General features: G+C 41.2%; 1 protein-coding gene across 1 annotated transcript in view; it reads left to right on the forward strand.

Annotated features, from left to right (window-relative positions):
* Nucleotides 1-19,158, forward strand: part of LOC126384253 (glutamate receptor ionotropic, NMDA 2D-like) — a 250,941-nt gene that overhangs the window by 227,457 nt on the left and 4,326 nt on the right. The window contains exons 16-17 of the mRNA XM_050035214.1: nt 11,876-11,937; nt 13,972-14,142. Of these exons, the coding sequence (XP_049891171.1) occupies nt 11,876-11,937; nt 13,972-14,142 (233 nt within the window). The remainder of the gene's footprint in view (nt 1-11,875; nt 11,938-13,971; nt 14,143-19,158) is intronic.

The raw sequence follows: 19,158 nt of genomic DNA on the forward strand, positions 1-19,158 counted from the left end.
GTGTTGTTTATGTGCTAAATGGCTGTAGGAGCAATACCTTTAGAAAATGTTTGCACTCGTAATAAATTATGGGGCACCACCCTCCTATGGAGGGAAGCGACTAATCACATTAATAAGTCCAAAAAACAATTATTAATTCGTCAGTACACTTATCAATAATGAATCAATCTCAATACCTGGGTTATGAATAATTGATACAGTGATCTTAGTTCCTGCTCAAAAGAAATATCCACAGACAACGACTTACAGACAACGAACGGCGATAAATGAAGATTTATTTAGGCTAAATGTTTAACAACTGAGTAAACGAATAGTAAATGAGGATGATATGAAATAACACAAAATCAACAGTATGTATGGATGGATTAAGACAAGAGGTAACACTTTTGTCAGTTATTTAGTTTGGCGATAGTGAGAGAGAGTATGTGAGCATAGATAAATTGGGGATGCAGGGATGCGCAAAACCATCTACCTAACAAAACCTAAATTAAGATCAGAATAACTAAGTCTCCTATTTGACATCAAGTCTTATCACTACACAGCGGCTGCATCAGGTGAGGGGGATACAAACTGGAACGCAGCGGAGAGGGGCGGTGGAGCCTTAAAGCGGTGTCCTTTAGGTGGTCCTCACACGTCGGTGATTTTAGGCGGCGGAAAGTCTCTTGGTTCGGCCAAAGTGCCCCTGCTCTGCGGACACTTGGACAAGTGGCTGGCAGCCACCGGATCCGATGAATCTTTGATGGAGTTGCAGGCCGAATAGAAACTCATCTATTTAGCTGTGGCTACTCACTTATAATAAAGTTGAAAACAATCTCGTCTGCCGGTCTATATTATTATCCAAGCTATTATCAACACGTAGGAAAAATGTTGCAATGGGCTGGCTTTGTCGCTTCAGGTATAATGTTACTGAAGGCACAGACAAAAAGAAAGAAACCTCAGGACAGACAAAACAATCCTGGACGTTTCAAGCAAAACTTAAAAGTTTAAAATAATTTCAATCGTAAGAAAAGAAAGGGTTACGCAGGAACCGAGTTTAAGAGCAGAACAGGTTCAGGCATAAAGAGTATAACTAGAAGGAGGGATGGCAAAAGAAAGACGAAGAAAAAGTAAAAAGTAAAGAAAAGTAACAGGAAAGAAAGAAAAGTAAAGTAAAAGTGAGATGCGCCAAGCTCAATAGTTCTATCAGACCAGCTTGAGGGGGCGTGTTTGAGGCAAGGCGGGTCTCTTAGTTTAGACATTACTTTATTTCGAAACTTAATGAACTTTATTTTGTGAGATTATATACTTTAACATGTTACATGCAATAGACACATACTCTTCCCACTATGGTCACAATCGGCTCTTAACATCAAATTAGATTTAATATGATTATTATACCGCATATATCTGCGGACCACAGGTATACAAAACACACTACAAACTAGTCTGCCATTGCATCAACATACTAAATGCGAAAGCACATATTAATGAAGACAAGTTGATTAATCAATCCAACTATATTTTAACTCGAAATAAAATATAGGATTCCTTACGGGAACCCTTCTTAACTATCGTCACAAGATGGCAGTATGGCTTCATGTTAAATGAGGGATTAAACACATGAAATTATAACTTTATCATACTATGACCTACAAGAGTGAAAAAAAATAATTCAACTAACAAACAAGGATGATGCACAGTTACACTGTTATAACATGGATAAAATGTATCTTTACTTTCAAGAGACATTTCAAGTTGGTCACAAAATAAAATTGGTCTCTGCTAAGAAATGTATGCAGTTTACAACTCACACGTCTGTTTTTCTTATCTCATCTTCACCGGGGTGCAATCAGATGGGGCTGGGGTAGTTCCCATGGATGTGACAAAAGGGGAGAAGATGTGCTGAACATAAAAGCATAGTTAATGACCCCGGGTCTGGCAGTTAATCTGGCTGTGTTGTCAAACGCTGGATTTCCCAGGATGTTAATTAGCAACTTCAGATCTGGAGGGTTTCCAGTTGACACCTTTACCACTCGTGATGCCAGGATGACGGTGGAAGAGTACCTTAAGAATGAGGTGAAATTGGGGCGTCGGTGGCCCGGGTTTGAGTCCAGCCTGTGGCCCTTTGCTGCATGTCATCCCCTCTCTCTCTCTCCCCCACCCTTTCACACTTGGCTGTCCTGTCCATTAAAGGCAAAATGCCAAAAAAAACATCTTTAAAAAAAAAGAATGAGGGTTAAATGGCCAAAGCAATAAACATTTGACCCTCAGAGTGGCCCATCACACCCCTGTCTGTTTACTTTAGGTTTTGGGAGAGTTCAGAAAGGCTGTTCCTCCTACATGGCTAACTAATGCCAAGACAGTCTTCTGGTTTCACTTTTTAAATGACTACCGCGGTCTGAGTTTCCTCTCCCGCAGGCACAAAACATACATGCCGGCTGTTGGCTGTAGTCTTTGCTGTATGTTCATATGCAACTTTTTGGCCAAGACGCGGTGATGTCAGGCAACGCAGCAGGGGGCCTTGGTTGCTGCATGTTCTGTGAAGTCGGTTTGGTGTGTCTGGGCCTTTAGTCAGGACGTTTAAACTCATGTCCTCTAACAGAGTTGGTGATTAAAATTAAACTTTCAGCTCTATCAAAGAAAACTGTGCTGAGTTTAGACTGTTAAATTACAGCACAGCTACACAGATGACAGATGACTGACCCTCCTACCTGCCCGTCAAACAGCAGTCAAACCTTCTTGAGACATTTTGGATCTGAGTGGAGACCTGCAGGGTTCAACAGTCCAGCAGCTGTTTGAAACGGAGCTAGCTGCTAACTGCCACCTCTGCAACCAACAAACTCCACAAATCCATTTTACAGCTCCACTATCTAGTCAGACATACAAGGCTGATTATTTACTGCTTAAATACAGCTCAGAACCTACATCAGTCGCTGTTGATTTTACCATTGGTGCTCTGATCTCAACATTTTAGTCCTGTCTCGTCATCGAAAACAAAGACCTTGTCTTCGTCATTTTCTGTCATACTTTTTGTTAACAAAATGTTCTTCTGATAAAAAAAAAAAAAGGATTTTAATAAGTCATCAATATTTAGTCCCCCTGGTCGACTCCAGTCCCTTCACAGTGTATTTTTTGTCAGTAGAATAAAAGATGAGATGGTTGTTAGAGTTGAAATTGCTCTGGCAGTTGGACAAAATATTCTGGCAGTAGCTTGTTGATAACCCCCATAACTCCAAGTGCCCTGCAGAAGCACCCGTGAAAAGATTAATATTTTTAGGGATCCATCTCCTCGGAGATTAATTAGACTTCACCACCTCCCACATACACACACGCCACCTCACATGCACTGTCTCTCAGGCTGGTTGTCCAGTTATTATTATTTGTGCTTTTACAGGTCGGCTGACAAAAAAACAATTTCAGTTTTTCACAAAACATTTTTTTTTTGCCGACAGTGCGATGACACGACAGCAGGAACGAACTGTGGCTCATGTAATTTACTTCTGTCACTCACAAAAATGCTGATACAATAACTTGAAATGATTTGCTATGTTTTCTGTCCTATCTTATATTTCTTTCCTCGCAAAGTTCACTTTTGCTTCATATACAGTTATTCATATGCTGAATGTTGCTGCTGTTCAGAGTGTCACTGAGGATGAAATGTAATCAAATGTAAATATAACAGGTAGAAAAAACTTAATGAAATATGAAATTGAACAACTTCAAAATATGACACAAGACCAGACCAAAGTAATTTCTTTGTTTAACACATTGGCTTTCATTTCCATTTTACTGAAGAGAACATTTTTCAGTACAACAAAACTTGCACCCAGTAATTTTTTTTGTGTCATGTATCTTGCTTGATACAAAATATTTGGAATTGACATCACATTATTGAAGTGGAGACAAATCCTTCTGGCAGGTGAGATTTGTGAAGAATTTCACAGCAACTTCAGAATCCTATATTTTGGGATTTTTTTTCTTTGCTGACAGTGTACTTCTTTTAACTTAAAGTCTTAGGGCTGCTGTCAAACTGTGCTTACCTTGGGCAACAAAAAGTGTATCTTGGATGTGTTGGTATAATGGACAACCAAGAAAGGATGGCAGAAGAGATACCTGCACACCAATGCAACGGGGCTGGACAGCCACAAAAAGATTCACAGGCTGAGATCAATGCAAAAAATGTCAATTTATTTAGGACATCCCTGCACAAAAAGAAGGATGCTCAAAGTACAAAAAATAGTGAATAAAAACAGCAGCATACATTTCAGTCCTTGACTATCATCATTACGTCTTTTAATTTAAGCACCAGGGGCAGGAAATGGTGGATTGCTCTGTTACCGTTAGACACAAGACAATGCAGGTATTTGAGTTGCTTTCTCATATACATTCAAGATGGTGTTCAGAGAATCAGGTTTGGTTCACAATTTACGGGAAAAAAAAAGAAAAAAAAAGTCTCTTGCCATTTCTTGAATGTGTCTGCTGATTTCGGCGTCAGCCCTTACCAACAGAAGTTCCTGAATCTCATTATCCCTCCTGTTAGACATTTTGTCGGCATCTTCGTTCACATGACCCTTCTTTCTTTTTCAATTTCACACAAGCAACATGATTAAAATGTTAACAACATGCCCACTTGCTTGCTGTGAACTCTTCAGACTCCTGGAGAGCTGGCAAGGTAAAATCAGTGTAATGTCTGCTCCAACTGATTCAGACATTTTTGTTTTCACATTCAACTCCTCCAGATAATGTGTAGATAATTAGGGGTTTGTAGTGCATATGTAAAAGGGCCTTTGGAGTCTTGTTAACAGTGTTAGTAAAATGTAGATGATAGGCTGGTTCGTGTGCCATGAGCAGGGAATGGTCCTTGTATTGTGAGCTATCTGTGTCAGGCTTTTGTGCAGAACTAGCCCAAAGCTCCCTTGTATAGATATGTATACACCAGACAGAATGTTATCAGGCCATTAAAGGCTGTTATCAGTGGTGATTAGCATCATAGATATGGGTAGGTAGAGGCCTGCCACACCTATAGTGCTTCTTGGCCATGCTGAGTCAATGCTGCAACAATATGCATTTTCAATGTCAGTTTTAACATGCCAAGTGATGCTCAACATTTTCTTATTTTACTGATCACAATAAAAGCCTTTACATAACAAAAGATCAGTAGACTTTTACGGTGATGTATTTATAAGAAATGAAACATCGTTTGCACCAAATTTGTGAAACTTTGTTGGCGCCTTTCTTCGATAAAAACAAGTCTACTGATAGAGCAGGGAGGAAGTTTACAAGCAGAAACAGCCACAGTGAGATGTGAGATAAGGAGGTGCAGACAACAGGCTCTTACTGCACGTCTGCCAACAGCTCACCTCCAACAGGCAAACCTATTAACCAGCTGTGCTGCGTAATGGAAAAACATAAATAACCCAAGGCACACTGTAGGGTTTATGCAAAATTATGATGCCTTTATTTTACATGGCAATATGTATTAAAAAAATAAATGAAATAAAAACTGCCATGTAGCCTGAAATAAAGGCTTTTAAACCATGTACAAACCCTACAGTGTGCCTTGGATTATATTTGAAGTAGACTTGCATTGAACATTTGACCACAGTCCAGCCTTGCAATGAGCCCTTCAAATTTTGACCATCAAAAGATCATTTGCATTGTATATTTTTGCGACAGAGAACTGTGAGAACTGCATGCATCATGCGAAAATAATAGGCAGCAGCTCCTTTGTGAGCCGCAGCCAAGCCAAAACGAAAAGCAAGAGGTTATAGCATATGCTCTGCTCCGGTAGGCCGTGTGGCCCTTGGAGTACTGGTGTAACACCAAAATCTGGGACCCATTAGATTCTGTGAACCAGGAGGAGATTTTCTTAAAAACTTGTTGTGTTGGGATTTGTTGAGTTGTTAAGGTTTTGTTGCTGGGTCATAGATTCTGTTACAGAACATGGTGGAGCATCGGTAACAGCAAAGATGCTCCGCCTCTATAATGGGCTTGCAGGCTAAGAGCACATTCCTTAATGTATTTTTCCATCCCCATGCTAATCATGATGCATTTCATCAGTCACGTGTCTTGATAGCCACAACATCGCTCATGTTTCAGACTCTGATTTTGCCATGATTGGCCTGGTTGAGCCAATGACTTAAACTCTTGCTGACCGCAGGCCATTGGTTATGTCAAATCGTGATTTAGGCCCACACACTAGGGGCATCTGTCATGATATGCTGACATGCATCATCACAAGCTGATGTGCGTCCTCTGGTCAGGATACACAACTTTTACGAATGTTCAGTTCTGACCCATGTTAATGAATTATTTCGAAAAAGCAGCATATTTATCACATTTACACCTCAGATTGACAAATCCAGACTACAATCAGGACGTCTTCATCTAAATGACTTGCTCAGTGTGTGCAATGATCATTAAATGACACGTTGCTTTGTGACAGAGACCGAGTACAAAAGCTGATCCTTGAAAGGAGCCAGCTGAGATGCTTTTGGCATCTGGTTAGGATGTCACCCGTTTGCCTCCTTGTGGAGCTATTCCAGGTGAGACTTTACCTCTAAACCTTCTCCAGCTCATAATACCCTTTCCCTTAAAGCTTTTGCTGCACAGATTAGATAAAGGCGTTGTTATTTATAATGCCACTGAGAGGATTGAAGATTGGGGCACCCTAAATCCTCACGTCTGACCAATGTAAAGCTATTAAGGGGAGACAGGCACATAGGTTAGTATGGAACTAAGGGAAACTGAATTGAATTGTTCCCCAATCACTGCTAGGCTGTCAAAAATCAACAGAATAAAACATGAATTTAATTCTAAGCTGTGGCTTTCCCCCCCTCAGTGATTGGACTTGTGCTTTTTTCATTTGTGCAGACGAAGCCCCCCTCTTTACTCCATGGCATTTTCCTCCTCGAAGCAGGTGAGAGAGGATACAGCTGAAATTCTGCCTGCCTGTCAATGCTTTGTGGGGAAGATTTCTCCCAAAGAGCAGCTTTATGTGCCGCTGGCAGCCATGATTAACGTATTTACAGGGAGATAAAGGGAGAAAGGCGTAGAGCCGGACAGGGAGAGAGAAATCAGCCGAGCACTCATTGAAACTCAATGAATTAGATTATGGGAGTGAGCCGCACACAGAATGAACATACATATTAGGATCTATTGTCTGGATCTGTGCGGGGAGCGGGGCGAGAGGAGGCAGGGTCGATGGAGTTGAGCCCGGTTTAATTCAGCTGTCAAGGAACGTTTGAATTCCCACACATGACTGTTGGGGAAGTGAAATGTGGCACACAGTGATTCATGTTGGAGTGAGATTTGTGTTTTGTTTGAGCGGATTTGACGTTTCAGTCAACATGGCTGAGCTGTGGTGGTCTAATCCGCGTTGCAGGGCTTCACAGAGGGGTTTCCAGACTGCGTTAATTAACCCAGAGGTCGATTAATATTGTAACTGTGAGCATTGGGAATTGGAACTTCCTTTGACTGGGACATCTTCAGAGTGTGTGCAGTAACAGAGTGTGTGTGTGCTAGTTATAAAAGTCGGCCGGGTTGGTGCACATCTGTCTGCATAAGTCTCTCTGTACATTTGATCCTGCTTTTCCTTCCCGCTGCCTCATTCTTTTTGATTAATGCATTGATGGCCGACGTTGAGAGTCCCATTACGCTGCTGCACAGTGTGTATCGCGTGTGTGTCTTTGTGTGTGTGTGACAGTTTGAGTAAGAAGTGTGATGTTTGTGAGCGTTCCCCCTTTCATCTCCCATGTGCTGTCGCGACGCTCTGCCCTCACTGTGCCCGCCTCAGATGCCAGGCCATTTCACGAGAATGCTTCAAAGGGCTTCTCTCCCTCCCAGTCGCTGCCTGTAATGTCTCTTTTTCGATCTCATGACTGTCTCTGCAAATGGCCTTTAATTCTTTCTCTTGCTACCATTTCTTTAACCTCTCCCCTGTGCTCTGATTTTTCATTTTCTATTCATACTTTGTATTTTTTGTGCTTGTAATTGTAGGACAGATGCACCTTTCTGTGTACTTTCTTGAACGTACAACATGTAATTTTCTGTCACTGGGGGTCTTCCAATCAAAGCAAAAGACAGAGCAATTCCTTGATTGCAGCCAGTTTCTCCCAGTTAAGATTCTTTCAGTGTTCATTGTTCAGGAGGTTTTTACCAGGCGTTGAATTATCCACAGAGGTGTCTTCTTCTCCAAAACAAACAGACCAGGTGATTAAAACCAGGAAAAACACAGAATAAAGCAGCTTCTATTGACGCCCCTGAGTGAAAACAGATTCTATGGGTACCCACAAGTCTCTCCTAAACTTGACAAGGCATGTTCTCAGTAAATGTTTTGTTCTGTACAGTCGATGTATTCCTTTAAATTAAAGCTTTATACTTGTCATTTTAAGGAAAAAGACAACCAGACTGTTTAAAGAGCAATGAATCATCTAACACATGTAGGTATTAGTCTTTGCACATCAGCTATTTAATAATATTAACAGCAGAATAAGAAACTAAAGTATTTCAGTATGGAAGTCCTTAACTCTCCATATTGACATAGTTTTTTTTCCCTGGTTCAATCCCTTCTGTGCGGAGTTTGCATGTTCTTTCCGTGTCAGTGTGGGTTCTCTCCGGGTACTCTGGCTTCCTCCAACAGTCCAAAGACATGCAGGGTAATTGGTGACTCTAAATTGTCCGTAGGTGTGAATGTGAGTATGAATGGTTGTCTGTCTCTATCTGTCTCTAACTGTGATGGTCTGGTGACCTGTCCAGGGTGTACCCTGCCTCTCGCCCAATGTCAGCTGGGAGGCTCCAGCTCCCATGCGACCCTCAAGAGGATAAGCGGTTATGAAAATGGATGGATGGATGGATGGATGATATACTACTTTACAACAGCATGACTGAATTCCTGACTGAATCCCTGACATTCAGTCATGGCTTTTGGTTTAGGTATGCTCCAAGATACACAATGGCCCCATCTGGCTACCACTATGAAAAAAGTGTTTCTCCAATGGTGTTTGACCCATTGTGGAAGGACTGTTAGCCCAGCTCCCAGTAATGTGTGCTCACCTTTTTTCTCTGATAACTTAAAGGGATAGTGCACCCAAAAATGAAAATTCAGCAATTATCTACTCACCCGTATGTGGATGGAGGATCAGGTGAAGTTTTGGAGTCCTCACAACACTTGAGGAGATCCAAGGGGAGAGGGCGTAGCAGCACAACTCCACCTAATGTAGGCTTACGGCGCCCCAGATTCAAAAACACATAATTGAAACCACAAAATATCTCCATACTGCTCGTCCGTAGTGATCCAAGTGTCCTGAAGCCCCGACATAAAAAGTTGTTTGGAAAAATGTCATTTGAACTCGAGATACACGTGAGCGTGGTGCACAGAGAGGCAATTAGAGCTACAGGCTACAATGAGGCTAAAAAAAGTAAAAAAAAAGTTCAAATGACGTTTTTCCAAACAACTTTTCATGTCAGGGCTTCAGGACACTTGGATCACTACGGACGAGCAGTATGGAGATATTTTGTGGTTTCAGTTATGTGATTTGGGACGTTTGAATCTGGGGCGCCGTCAGCCTCCATTAGGTGGAGTTGTGTTGCTACCCCCTCTCCCCTGGGATCTCCGTGAGGACTGATGTGAGGACTCTAAAACTTCACCTGAGCCTCCCTCGGCATATGGGTGAGTAGATAATTGCTGAATTTTCATTTTTGGGTGCACTATCCCTTTAAAATCCATATGTCTTTCTCTTGAAAATACATGAAAATGGTGATTTAAACCTATAAAAACACTGAATAAAGTCGTTTTACATTAAAAACAATGCTGTTTGGCAAAGTAAGTAAAGTTGATTTGTAAAGCACCTTTCACAGATACAGAATCACAAAGTGCTTTACATCGATGAAAAATAGGAAAATGAAAAACAGCATAGCGATTGACATTTAAAATACACAGCAACAGCACAACAGCAAACGACACAGCAAGAACACACAATTTGAGGTCAAAGGCCAATAGACAGAATGTAGTAGCCACTTAGACATGTCAAGTAAAGGCCTGCCTGAATAAAAATGTTGTCAGCTGCCTCATGAAAACACCACAAGAGTCTATGCATCGTAGTGGTAAAGGGAGAGCATTCCATAGTTTTGGTGCAACAGCTTGAAAAGCACGGTCACCTCAGGTTTTATACCGGGTTCGAGGGACAGTCAGTAATTTTTGATCACGAGACCTCAGAGCCCAATTAGCTCTATAATAGAGCAGGAGGTCAGCAATGTACTGGGGTGCTTCACCATGCAGGGCTCTGAAAGTTAACACCAGTGCTTTAAAATGGATACTGAAATTGATTGGAAGCCAGTGAAGAGAGGATTAAATTGGAGTCATATGTGATCTCTTGTTATTTCTGGTCAAAAGTCAGGCAACTGCATTTTGGACAGCTTGAAAATGGTTGACCGAGGTTTGATTCAAACAGATAAAAAGAGCATTACAATAATCTAAACAAGAAGAAATAAAAGCGTGAATAATCATCTCCATCTCGGCCTTGGCGACAGCAGATCTTAATTTAGCAATGTTCCTCAATTGGAGAAAACATGAACGAACAAGCTGGTTGACATGGTTGTCAAGAGACAGAGACTGGTCAAGGATGACACCTCAGTTACGAAGGTTGTGTTGAACACAAACACTTAAACACCCTAACTTCTGTTTAATGGATGGAATCAAAATTTCAGGAGCAGTTATAAGAGCTTCTGTCTTATTTGTGTTTAACTGGAGGCAGTTGTCAGCCATCCAAATCTTGATAGCATCCAAACATTCATTTAACAGTTGCCCACTCTCTTCAGGTTTGAAAGAGAAGAGAACTGAATATTGTCAGCATAAAAATGATAAGAAATACTTCTATAACGGCTAATGATCTGTCCAAGAGGCAGTATGTACAAGGAAACATGGGACCTAAAACAGAACCCTGTGGGACACCACATGACAGAGGAGCTGTGTCTGACCAAGCAGAGATCCAAGGTCCAAGCAGAGGCTGGACCTGAGCTGCTGCGAACATTTGGTCGGCTTGTTTCTCTGATAACTTAAGATCCACACGTTTGATGACTAAAATCTTTTCCTGTTAGAAGACATAGTTAAATATGACCAAGATTCAAAAAACGTATCCTAAAAATGTGGCTTGAAACTAGATAAACAGTCCATTTATTTGTGCAGATACCACAACCCTGACACATGCATAAAGGGGATATGATGCCAAGTGATGCTGACCAAATAACACAGACTAGGTCTTTGATTAAAATAACCGATTTCTCTTGGTTTAAACATTGTTGGAAATGTTTGGGATAATGTAACTACACAACTCAACAAAACATTGGTTAAGTCGTTTTTAAACGTTTTAATGCGGAAAAGTTAGATATTATATTTAAAATGCTCATAGAGAATTACCCCAGTCCTTCTTTAAGTTATCTTCTCACAGTTTGCTCACTCCCATCAACCTGGTTTTCCTCTCTTTTTAACATCATACAAACAAAGTTTCACTCTCTCCTCTCATTTCTCTCCCTTCATGCTGCATTTCATCATCTGTCCTGTTTTTTTCTTTTTTGCCTTTTTCTCTCTCCACATCTTCAGCTTTCCTTCTCTTGCTTCTTTCTCCTCCCTCGGGGACCAAACACCTTGCTCTCATAACAAGAGGGCAGTAATCCCCTTTTAATATTTTTCTCTTTTATTTTCTGTACTGTTTTAGCACCTTCTCCCCCACTGGCTTTTCCTTCCCTAATTCCTTTCTTTTCTATTGCTCCCTCCTCTGCCCCACCATCCTGAGCCCTAAACCTGCTTTTCTCTTCACTATTTCTTATCTTATTCCGTTTTCTTTCAGCTCCTCCTGTGTTTGATCTCCTTGTTCTCCCTCCATTTTTTCTCTTGCAGATGAGATTGATATGTTGGAGCGTCTCTGGCTGTCAGGTATCTGCCACAACGATAAGATCGAGGTATGACATCTTACACCTTTTCTCCGCCTTTCTCCATCAACCTGGTGCACACTCAGCCTTTGCACTTTTCAGAATTAACTCAATGTAGTTCAACCTTGATCATGGTCAGCTCATCAGTACAGTATGAAGTGGGAGAGTTTTCCAGTCGATCTGGTATCACAAGCGCTATCCATGGTACTGATCCTACTGTGACCCCAGACTAGATATAGACAGTGTCACAAGACTGTTCAGGGACTTTTCCTGGTGTTCCCACCATTAGAAACCAGGTATCAGCAAAGCTAGACTTACTTAAGTTATCATCATCATCATCATCATCATCATCCTAAATAATTTGAAAAATATATACATATTAGTTTAAAGCAAAAGTACTTTATTGTATGAAGCCAATTTTCAGTTTGTTACTTACCCTACTTATGTGTTATTTTTGACAAGACAATGTATTATCACCATAAGCTTTACTGATCAATGTGATACTGATATTGCTAATGTAACAAGGAATGATTTGTGCAATCTTAAAGGGTCAGTTCACCCCAAAATCAAAAAAATTACATATTTTACATCTTACCTGTAGTGCTAGTTTTGGTGTGAGTTGCCGAGTGTTGGCGATATCAGTCACAAAGATGTCTGCCTTCTCAAATATAATGGAACTAGATGGCACTTGGTTTGGCCCGGTTAGTCAAGATAATCCACAGACCTTGTTGTGAGCGGTTTCATGTCAGAACTGTGTTCTCTCTGCTGAACTACACATGCCAACCCTATTAACACACAAAAGAAAGCATGCATCTATTCATTGATGAAAGGCTTGTGCTTATGACGGAGTGAAATGTAAACATTAATGGCATCCTCCACAGCTGCACTGGAGCCTTAGCTAGCTCAGTGGTGCTCAGTGAGCAAACAGTAGATGTATGTTTCCTTGTTCACAGCAATACTGTTGGCAGGTGTAGAAAGAAAATAGTTCCAACATGAAACTGCTCACAACAAAATCTGATCTATCTTGAGTAACCAGGTCATGATTTCTGGAAAGAGACATTGCTGTTGAGTTTTTCAACTGCAAAGCACCACAAGCCAGGTGCCATCTAGTTCCATTATATTGGAGAGAAGGCAGGTATCTCCACAACTGATACCTCAAGCACTTGGCTACTTACACCAAAACAATCTGGGCTGACAGAAGGCACGACAGGTACTTTGCCTTTAAAGCTACTTGACAGAAACCAAATGAGACACGATGTTAATTGCTTTAAGTTATTGATGAAATCCTTATTTTCTGCAGAGCTTGTAAGCAAAAGTCATATTTATTAAAAGTAACCTGTTGTCTTGCCAGGTTTATTTATTTATTTATTTATTGTTCTATGGTTACACATCCACACTGCTGCATACCTTCAATTAATTTAGTTTTGCTCCCAAACACAAGTAACTGCTGCAAATCAGATATCATCCTGCATTTTGTGGTTGTTTCCTGTAGTTGGTTTAAATGACAACACACAAACAAAACTGCACTACAGATCTCATAGAGGACGGCCGGCACTCTCAGTTTCAAGGATATATGTGCGGTTATTTGGTGTTATACAAATACATAATAGCTACTGATTCAAAAGAGAATGCAGGCTGGCTGCAGATGAGAGCCATTAATGTTGAAGCTGAATAAATTAAATTGGCTGAAAAGCCTTTTGTTTGATGTGAACCAGATATTTCGTGGTGACTGACATGTTTTGGTCTCAGCATCAGTGTTCGAAGCACAGGGCCTCTAAAATATCACAGATGGGTGCTCTGACATCCAGTGACAGCAAAGGATTCTCTGTTGTACTGCTGGTTGTAATTAACTTTTTATCTGCTGTCTGGGAGACAAATTGGCCCTCGTTAGTGATAAATATACTCTCCTGTCTCATCTCTGCGCTTCCCTTCTCATATGCTTTTGTTTTACCTCATCTGCCTCTTCCTTTTACTCAACTCCTCTTTATGCTCTCACCTCCTATAACGTTTCCCATTCCTCTCCTTCCTTCCTGTCTTCTCCAATCTGTCCCCTCTCCCCTCCAGGTGATGAGCAGTAAGCTGGACATAGACAACATGGCAGGGGTCTTCTACATGCTGCTGGTGGCCATGGGCCTCAGCCTCCTGGTATTTGCCTGGGAGCATCTGGTGTACTGGAAACTACGGCACTGTGTGAAGCGATCTGGCGGAATGGACTTCCTTCTGGCTCTCAGCAGGGTGAGATAAAGCAGCAAAGACCCCCTCCCCCAAAACACCTCAATAACATCTCATATACCAGTTTGCTGCCTCACAATTGAAAAACATAAATGTCATAAAGCAGAGATCATCTTGTGATAGGATCACTCCAGACGTGTTGACTGTATCTTGCATGGCTGTGATGCTAGCCCATTGACAAAATCTGTCCACAGGCATACAGACAAATTAAATCTGTCAAAATACTCAAAACAGCTCCTGTGTTAGTTCCTGCTACAATAGGTGCTGCCAGGACCGATACTGCCACGTTGACACACACACACACACACACACACACACACACACACACACACACACACACACACACGCACACACACAAACTCACAAAATGAAAACAAAAGCAACCGTTGTGACATTGTGATGGCTGGTAAAATGTCATAGAAAAAAACAGGAAAGTAATGATGGGAGTCATGGAATGAAATGGCTGGAATGAAGGCAACAAGGTCATAAGAGGAGGAGGTATAATAGGGGTGGGATGGGGGGTAGCGAGGAGAGGTGGGAGGGTAGGGGAGGGAACCTTTGAGATAAAAAGAGAATCGACTGAGGAGACAGCCGTGGGTTTGGATGGTAGAGGTAGTGGAGTATAGCAGGTGTTGGGGAGAGGCCAAAAGGAGGTTAGGGAGGGAAAGAAGTGACAGGGACAGAACGGAGGAGGGAGGACGAAGGTGTGCTGGAGGGAAGACTGTTGAAGTGGAAAACAAGCTTCATAGAGCACTGGGGAGATATTCTTGTTGGTCAGAAGACACTGATGGAATGCTTGGTGTGTAAGAACCACTGGTCGTAAGGGCGACACCACCATGTTGAAATGACAACAATAGATTGTGATTTATCACCTCCTCCTGCCTGACAAAGCAGAGAAAATGGCTAATACACAGCAAAAGAGTCTTCTAATTGTATTTTAAAAAGGAGACAGAGGAAGTTACATTACCGTTCTTACTTCGCACATGCAAACTAGATTTCCGCACCTTCTCTTGGCTTGGTTGTTAGGCTTTAGAAAATCTAGCCCATGATGGGAGACTGGCCAATCACAGATCATTTCAGGGCATTCCCAAGGCTTTTTTGCAGATGTGTGTGACATCCCTTTGGTAAAAGCCTGATTTAAAGGCAGAAAATCCTGCAAAAGCAACAACTGCCTACACAGCAAAGCAACCCAAAAAGAAAGATGGACCTAAAGAGAGTCTGACAATAAACAAAATGAAACAAATGTCAACACTGGCAAACAGTTTCAGAGATGGATGGAATGCTGATAATAGTTAAGCCTCCTGCAAACCTGTTTGGGGGAGCGAAAAGCTAATGGCTACAGCTTTTGTTCACTTGTATGTATTTAGTGTTAGCTAGAGCCTTGAATCACAGTGAGCCATCTGCCTCACTCCCTGCCGCTACAGACCACCTTGCCAGGAGGACAACAGCTCTAGAGATGGACCCCCAGTAGAGGGTCGTGGCAACCAGAATCCAGCCAGTGCAAACCCCATCCCCAGGGGACCAGACAGCCTGCCGGATTAGCAAACTTTCTGTTGCTGCCATTACGCAGGTGCTGTTACCCAGCGCTGCCACTGGCAACCAGCCAGCTGTGACACCTAGTGCTGGGGGGGGTTTGTGCTTGCTGAATTTACAGCCATCGACCCAACGTCCATCTCCAGAGCCTCTACCCATTCTCCTACAGAGGAAGCAGTCCACAGCGATGGGGAGTAAGTCAGAGGGACAGAGAGGTGACTAGCTGCTAATTCTTGTCTCATTTGAGAGAAAGAGAGAGAGAGAGAGGGAGAGAGAGAGAGAGAGAGAGAGAGAGAGAGACGATCAAGGAGAGGCTGAGCAAATGCTCTGCTGGTAACTCTATGATTAAATAAGATTACATTGGGTTATTGTGGCCCATGGTTGTCTGGTGGGAAGGGCTTAGGACAGAGTGGAGTAACATATATATATATATATATATGTATATATATATATGTAGTTTCAAAGTACCCACAGTATACATGCAAAAATGTGCTTAAATGTGCTTAAAACCCTGTCTGAACTTGTGAGGTTCATCAGATTCAGTCAGCCATGAGCTAACGACCTCTAGGTCTCATGTATGAATTGATATAAGGCTGAAGTGCCATTTACTGAGCACACGCTACTGTTTTTTCAATGATAATTTATATTGACCATGCACTTGAAAATCCATTATGTCCCCTGCAGTCTCTAATATCCAGATATGCTTTAATGGCCTTCCCTCAGACCCTTTGGAGTGTAATTTTACCTCTCCTCATACATTCAGAGCATACCCATATATTTTCTTGCATGAGCAAACTCTACATTTGTCTGTAGCATTCCTCACTCTCAGCATAAAAACATCAATTCTATGCAAAGGGCAATCCCTAGACCTGTTGGCTTCAATCTCCCGAGCTATATGCTGTGCTTGCTTTAAAGCCCCTGCATCTGGCCTGTGTGGCTTGCTTTAACCCAATCAGTGACTCATCCAAGTTTCAATTTCACAGTATGCTGCGCCCCGTGCTCTGGGGACTGTGATAGCACTTCTGCCACTGGGACTGCTGATTCATGTGTCCGGAAGGGCCATTATTACAGTCTCTCCATCAGATCTGTGTCCCGGTGGGGAACAGAGATTTACACAAGGCCCCACACATTTTGTCATTAAGATGTGACAGATATCAATGGACATTATGAATCATCTTCACGTATGAAGAATAATAGCATCTTTGTGATTTACATGGCTCTCCACAGGACTGCTAATTGAGTCCCATCTATCTACAGCAAGGTGTAAATATACAAAGGCAGGGGAGAAAGAGCATGTGGGCTCAGTAGAGGTAGCGTTGCTCATCTGACATGATTGTATAATTGATTGATTCTGCTTGGGGTTTAAATTTTAAAAAGATGTCATGAGGAGCTAGTAATTTCCACTCTGACTCTTTCATTTCATGTTTTATTCATATCAAACATCGTTGGATGTTGTTGCTGAGATGAAAAAAGTCAGACTGGTTCTCATCATGCACATTTGGAGCAGTTCATTAAAAGCAAGTGAGAACACTCTTATTTAACCTCAAGTGGCTACAAATAACAGTACCAAGACATGTAAAAATTAGATTCTCAGTCCCAATATGTCATAGTCCGCCAACTACAGGAAACACATTTTACAATTTGAGGTGGATGAGAGGACAGATCTTCACATCAGATAAACAGTAACATTTTAGGCTCTAAAATTTTAATCTTTTAAAAAAAGAACATACAGTCAGTAGGGTACAGAGTTCTGTATTTTTTATATCTAAAACACAGCCACAAATCTTTTACCCATATCATTCAAAGGCTGACTTTTAACAGTATTAATTTTATCTGCAAGCTACAGCACAATTGTGTAGGAAATAACAACAGGTAAGACCGTGAATTGCATTGAACTGCCTTTGTTTCTGAAACATGCTATTTAAATAAACTTGCCTGAAACAGACAAAAATTTATTAATTAATTAATTAATTTAATTATAGTAGAAGCACAACTATCAAGGAAAAATTGACCAAGAGAAGTTGCAAGTCTACAATCTAAAATAGGGCAGGCAAAACACTCAGCTTCAGCAATGTGTGGTATGATGCCAAAACAAAATGGGGTCCCAGCCATGGCAGCCGGATTGCAGAGAGTATTTCCTGATGGAATTGTTGCATCCAGCTCCCTTACACTCAAGATGGCGGCGGAGATAACAAATATGGTGATTTATTTATCCCATATTGTGCTTAACTTTGGTAAATCATAACATATAAGGTATGGAATCAATGTGCAAATACTCCAGTTCAAAATAAAACCAAAGATTTTCATCAATGTCAGATTTTGAGCCATGACGAAGGTCAAAATGTAGCCTGTTACAGACAGTATGAGTTATTTTTAGTGAAGAAGAATTCCAGTGAACATGCAGCCCCTACCAGCTGGCTATGATGAGTGGGAAGTCCGCAGTCAACAATGGTTGTGAAACAATTCAACACTTTTGAATCACTGCAACCACAAGAGACCCTTGAGCATACAGTCATACATGTGCACACAAAATATTGGGCTGATTGATGTAGTAGTTTTCTAGATTAGTTGCAAACAAACACACACACACACATACACACACACACACACACACACACACACACACACGCGCGACCAATGCATAATCCCCTTGCTAGTAGAGTTGGCAGTAAGAATTGGAAATAAACATTTTTCAAGTACAGTAATTTTTTAAAATTGAAATTATTTTGTCTTGCTTCTCTCTCTCTTGTTCCCACACATTTCCATGAACAAATTTCAAAACATTTCTACAACTTTTCAATGACCTTTAATCATTTTTTCTTTATTGCCCCACTTAACTGGTGTTTTTCAAGCGTAACAGATTCAAACTCTATTCAAACATAATTTCAGCTAGCTGGCATACATAATGGGAGAGACGGAATGCGGGGAGAAAATTTAAAAAAAATAAATAAATAACAAAATAAATTTGCTGTCACGTTACATTATGTGGAAGGGTATCCGTGGAAGGTTACTGGAACTATTTCATTATACACACCAAAATTCCCTGACCTTCCAAATCTTAGAATGATTTCTACTAATTCCATGACTTTTCCGGGTTTTTCATGACTGTGGGAACCCTGTTTCTAGAAGACTTTGTACACAAATTGATTTCTTTGGGAGAAGTGTTGAAATACTCCTTGCTAAACTAGCAGATCACTTGTTAGTTTAAGAAAATAAGGCATTTAGCAAAGTGTTTCTCTTCACAAACACACAGTCCACCCTTATGTTTCAGTAACTGGAATCAGGTCTGTTTATTTATGCCATTAAAATCTCTAACCTTGTGCAATTGGAAAAAATACATTGTACTACTCTGCATTTTAATCAGTATTTATGGACTGGGATAAGACAGATCAAGACGACACGAAAGTCACTGGGTTTCGTTTAAGTGAGCAAGCTGGCAGCTGAGAGGAGAGGTTATTCTCTTAAAATTCAGCATCTGTCACCAGT

Source organism: Epinephelus moara, chromosome 22, assembly GCF_006386435.1.
Source record: "Epinephelus moara isolate mb chromosome 22, YSFRI_EMoa_1.0, whole genome shotgun sequence".
NCBI lineage: Eukaryota > Metazoa > Chordata > Actinopteri > Perciformes > Serranidae > Epinephelus > Epinephelus moara.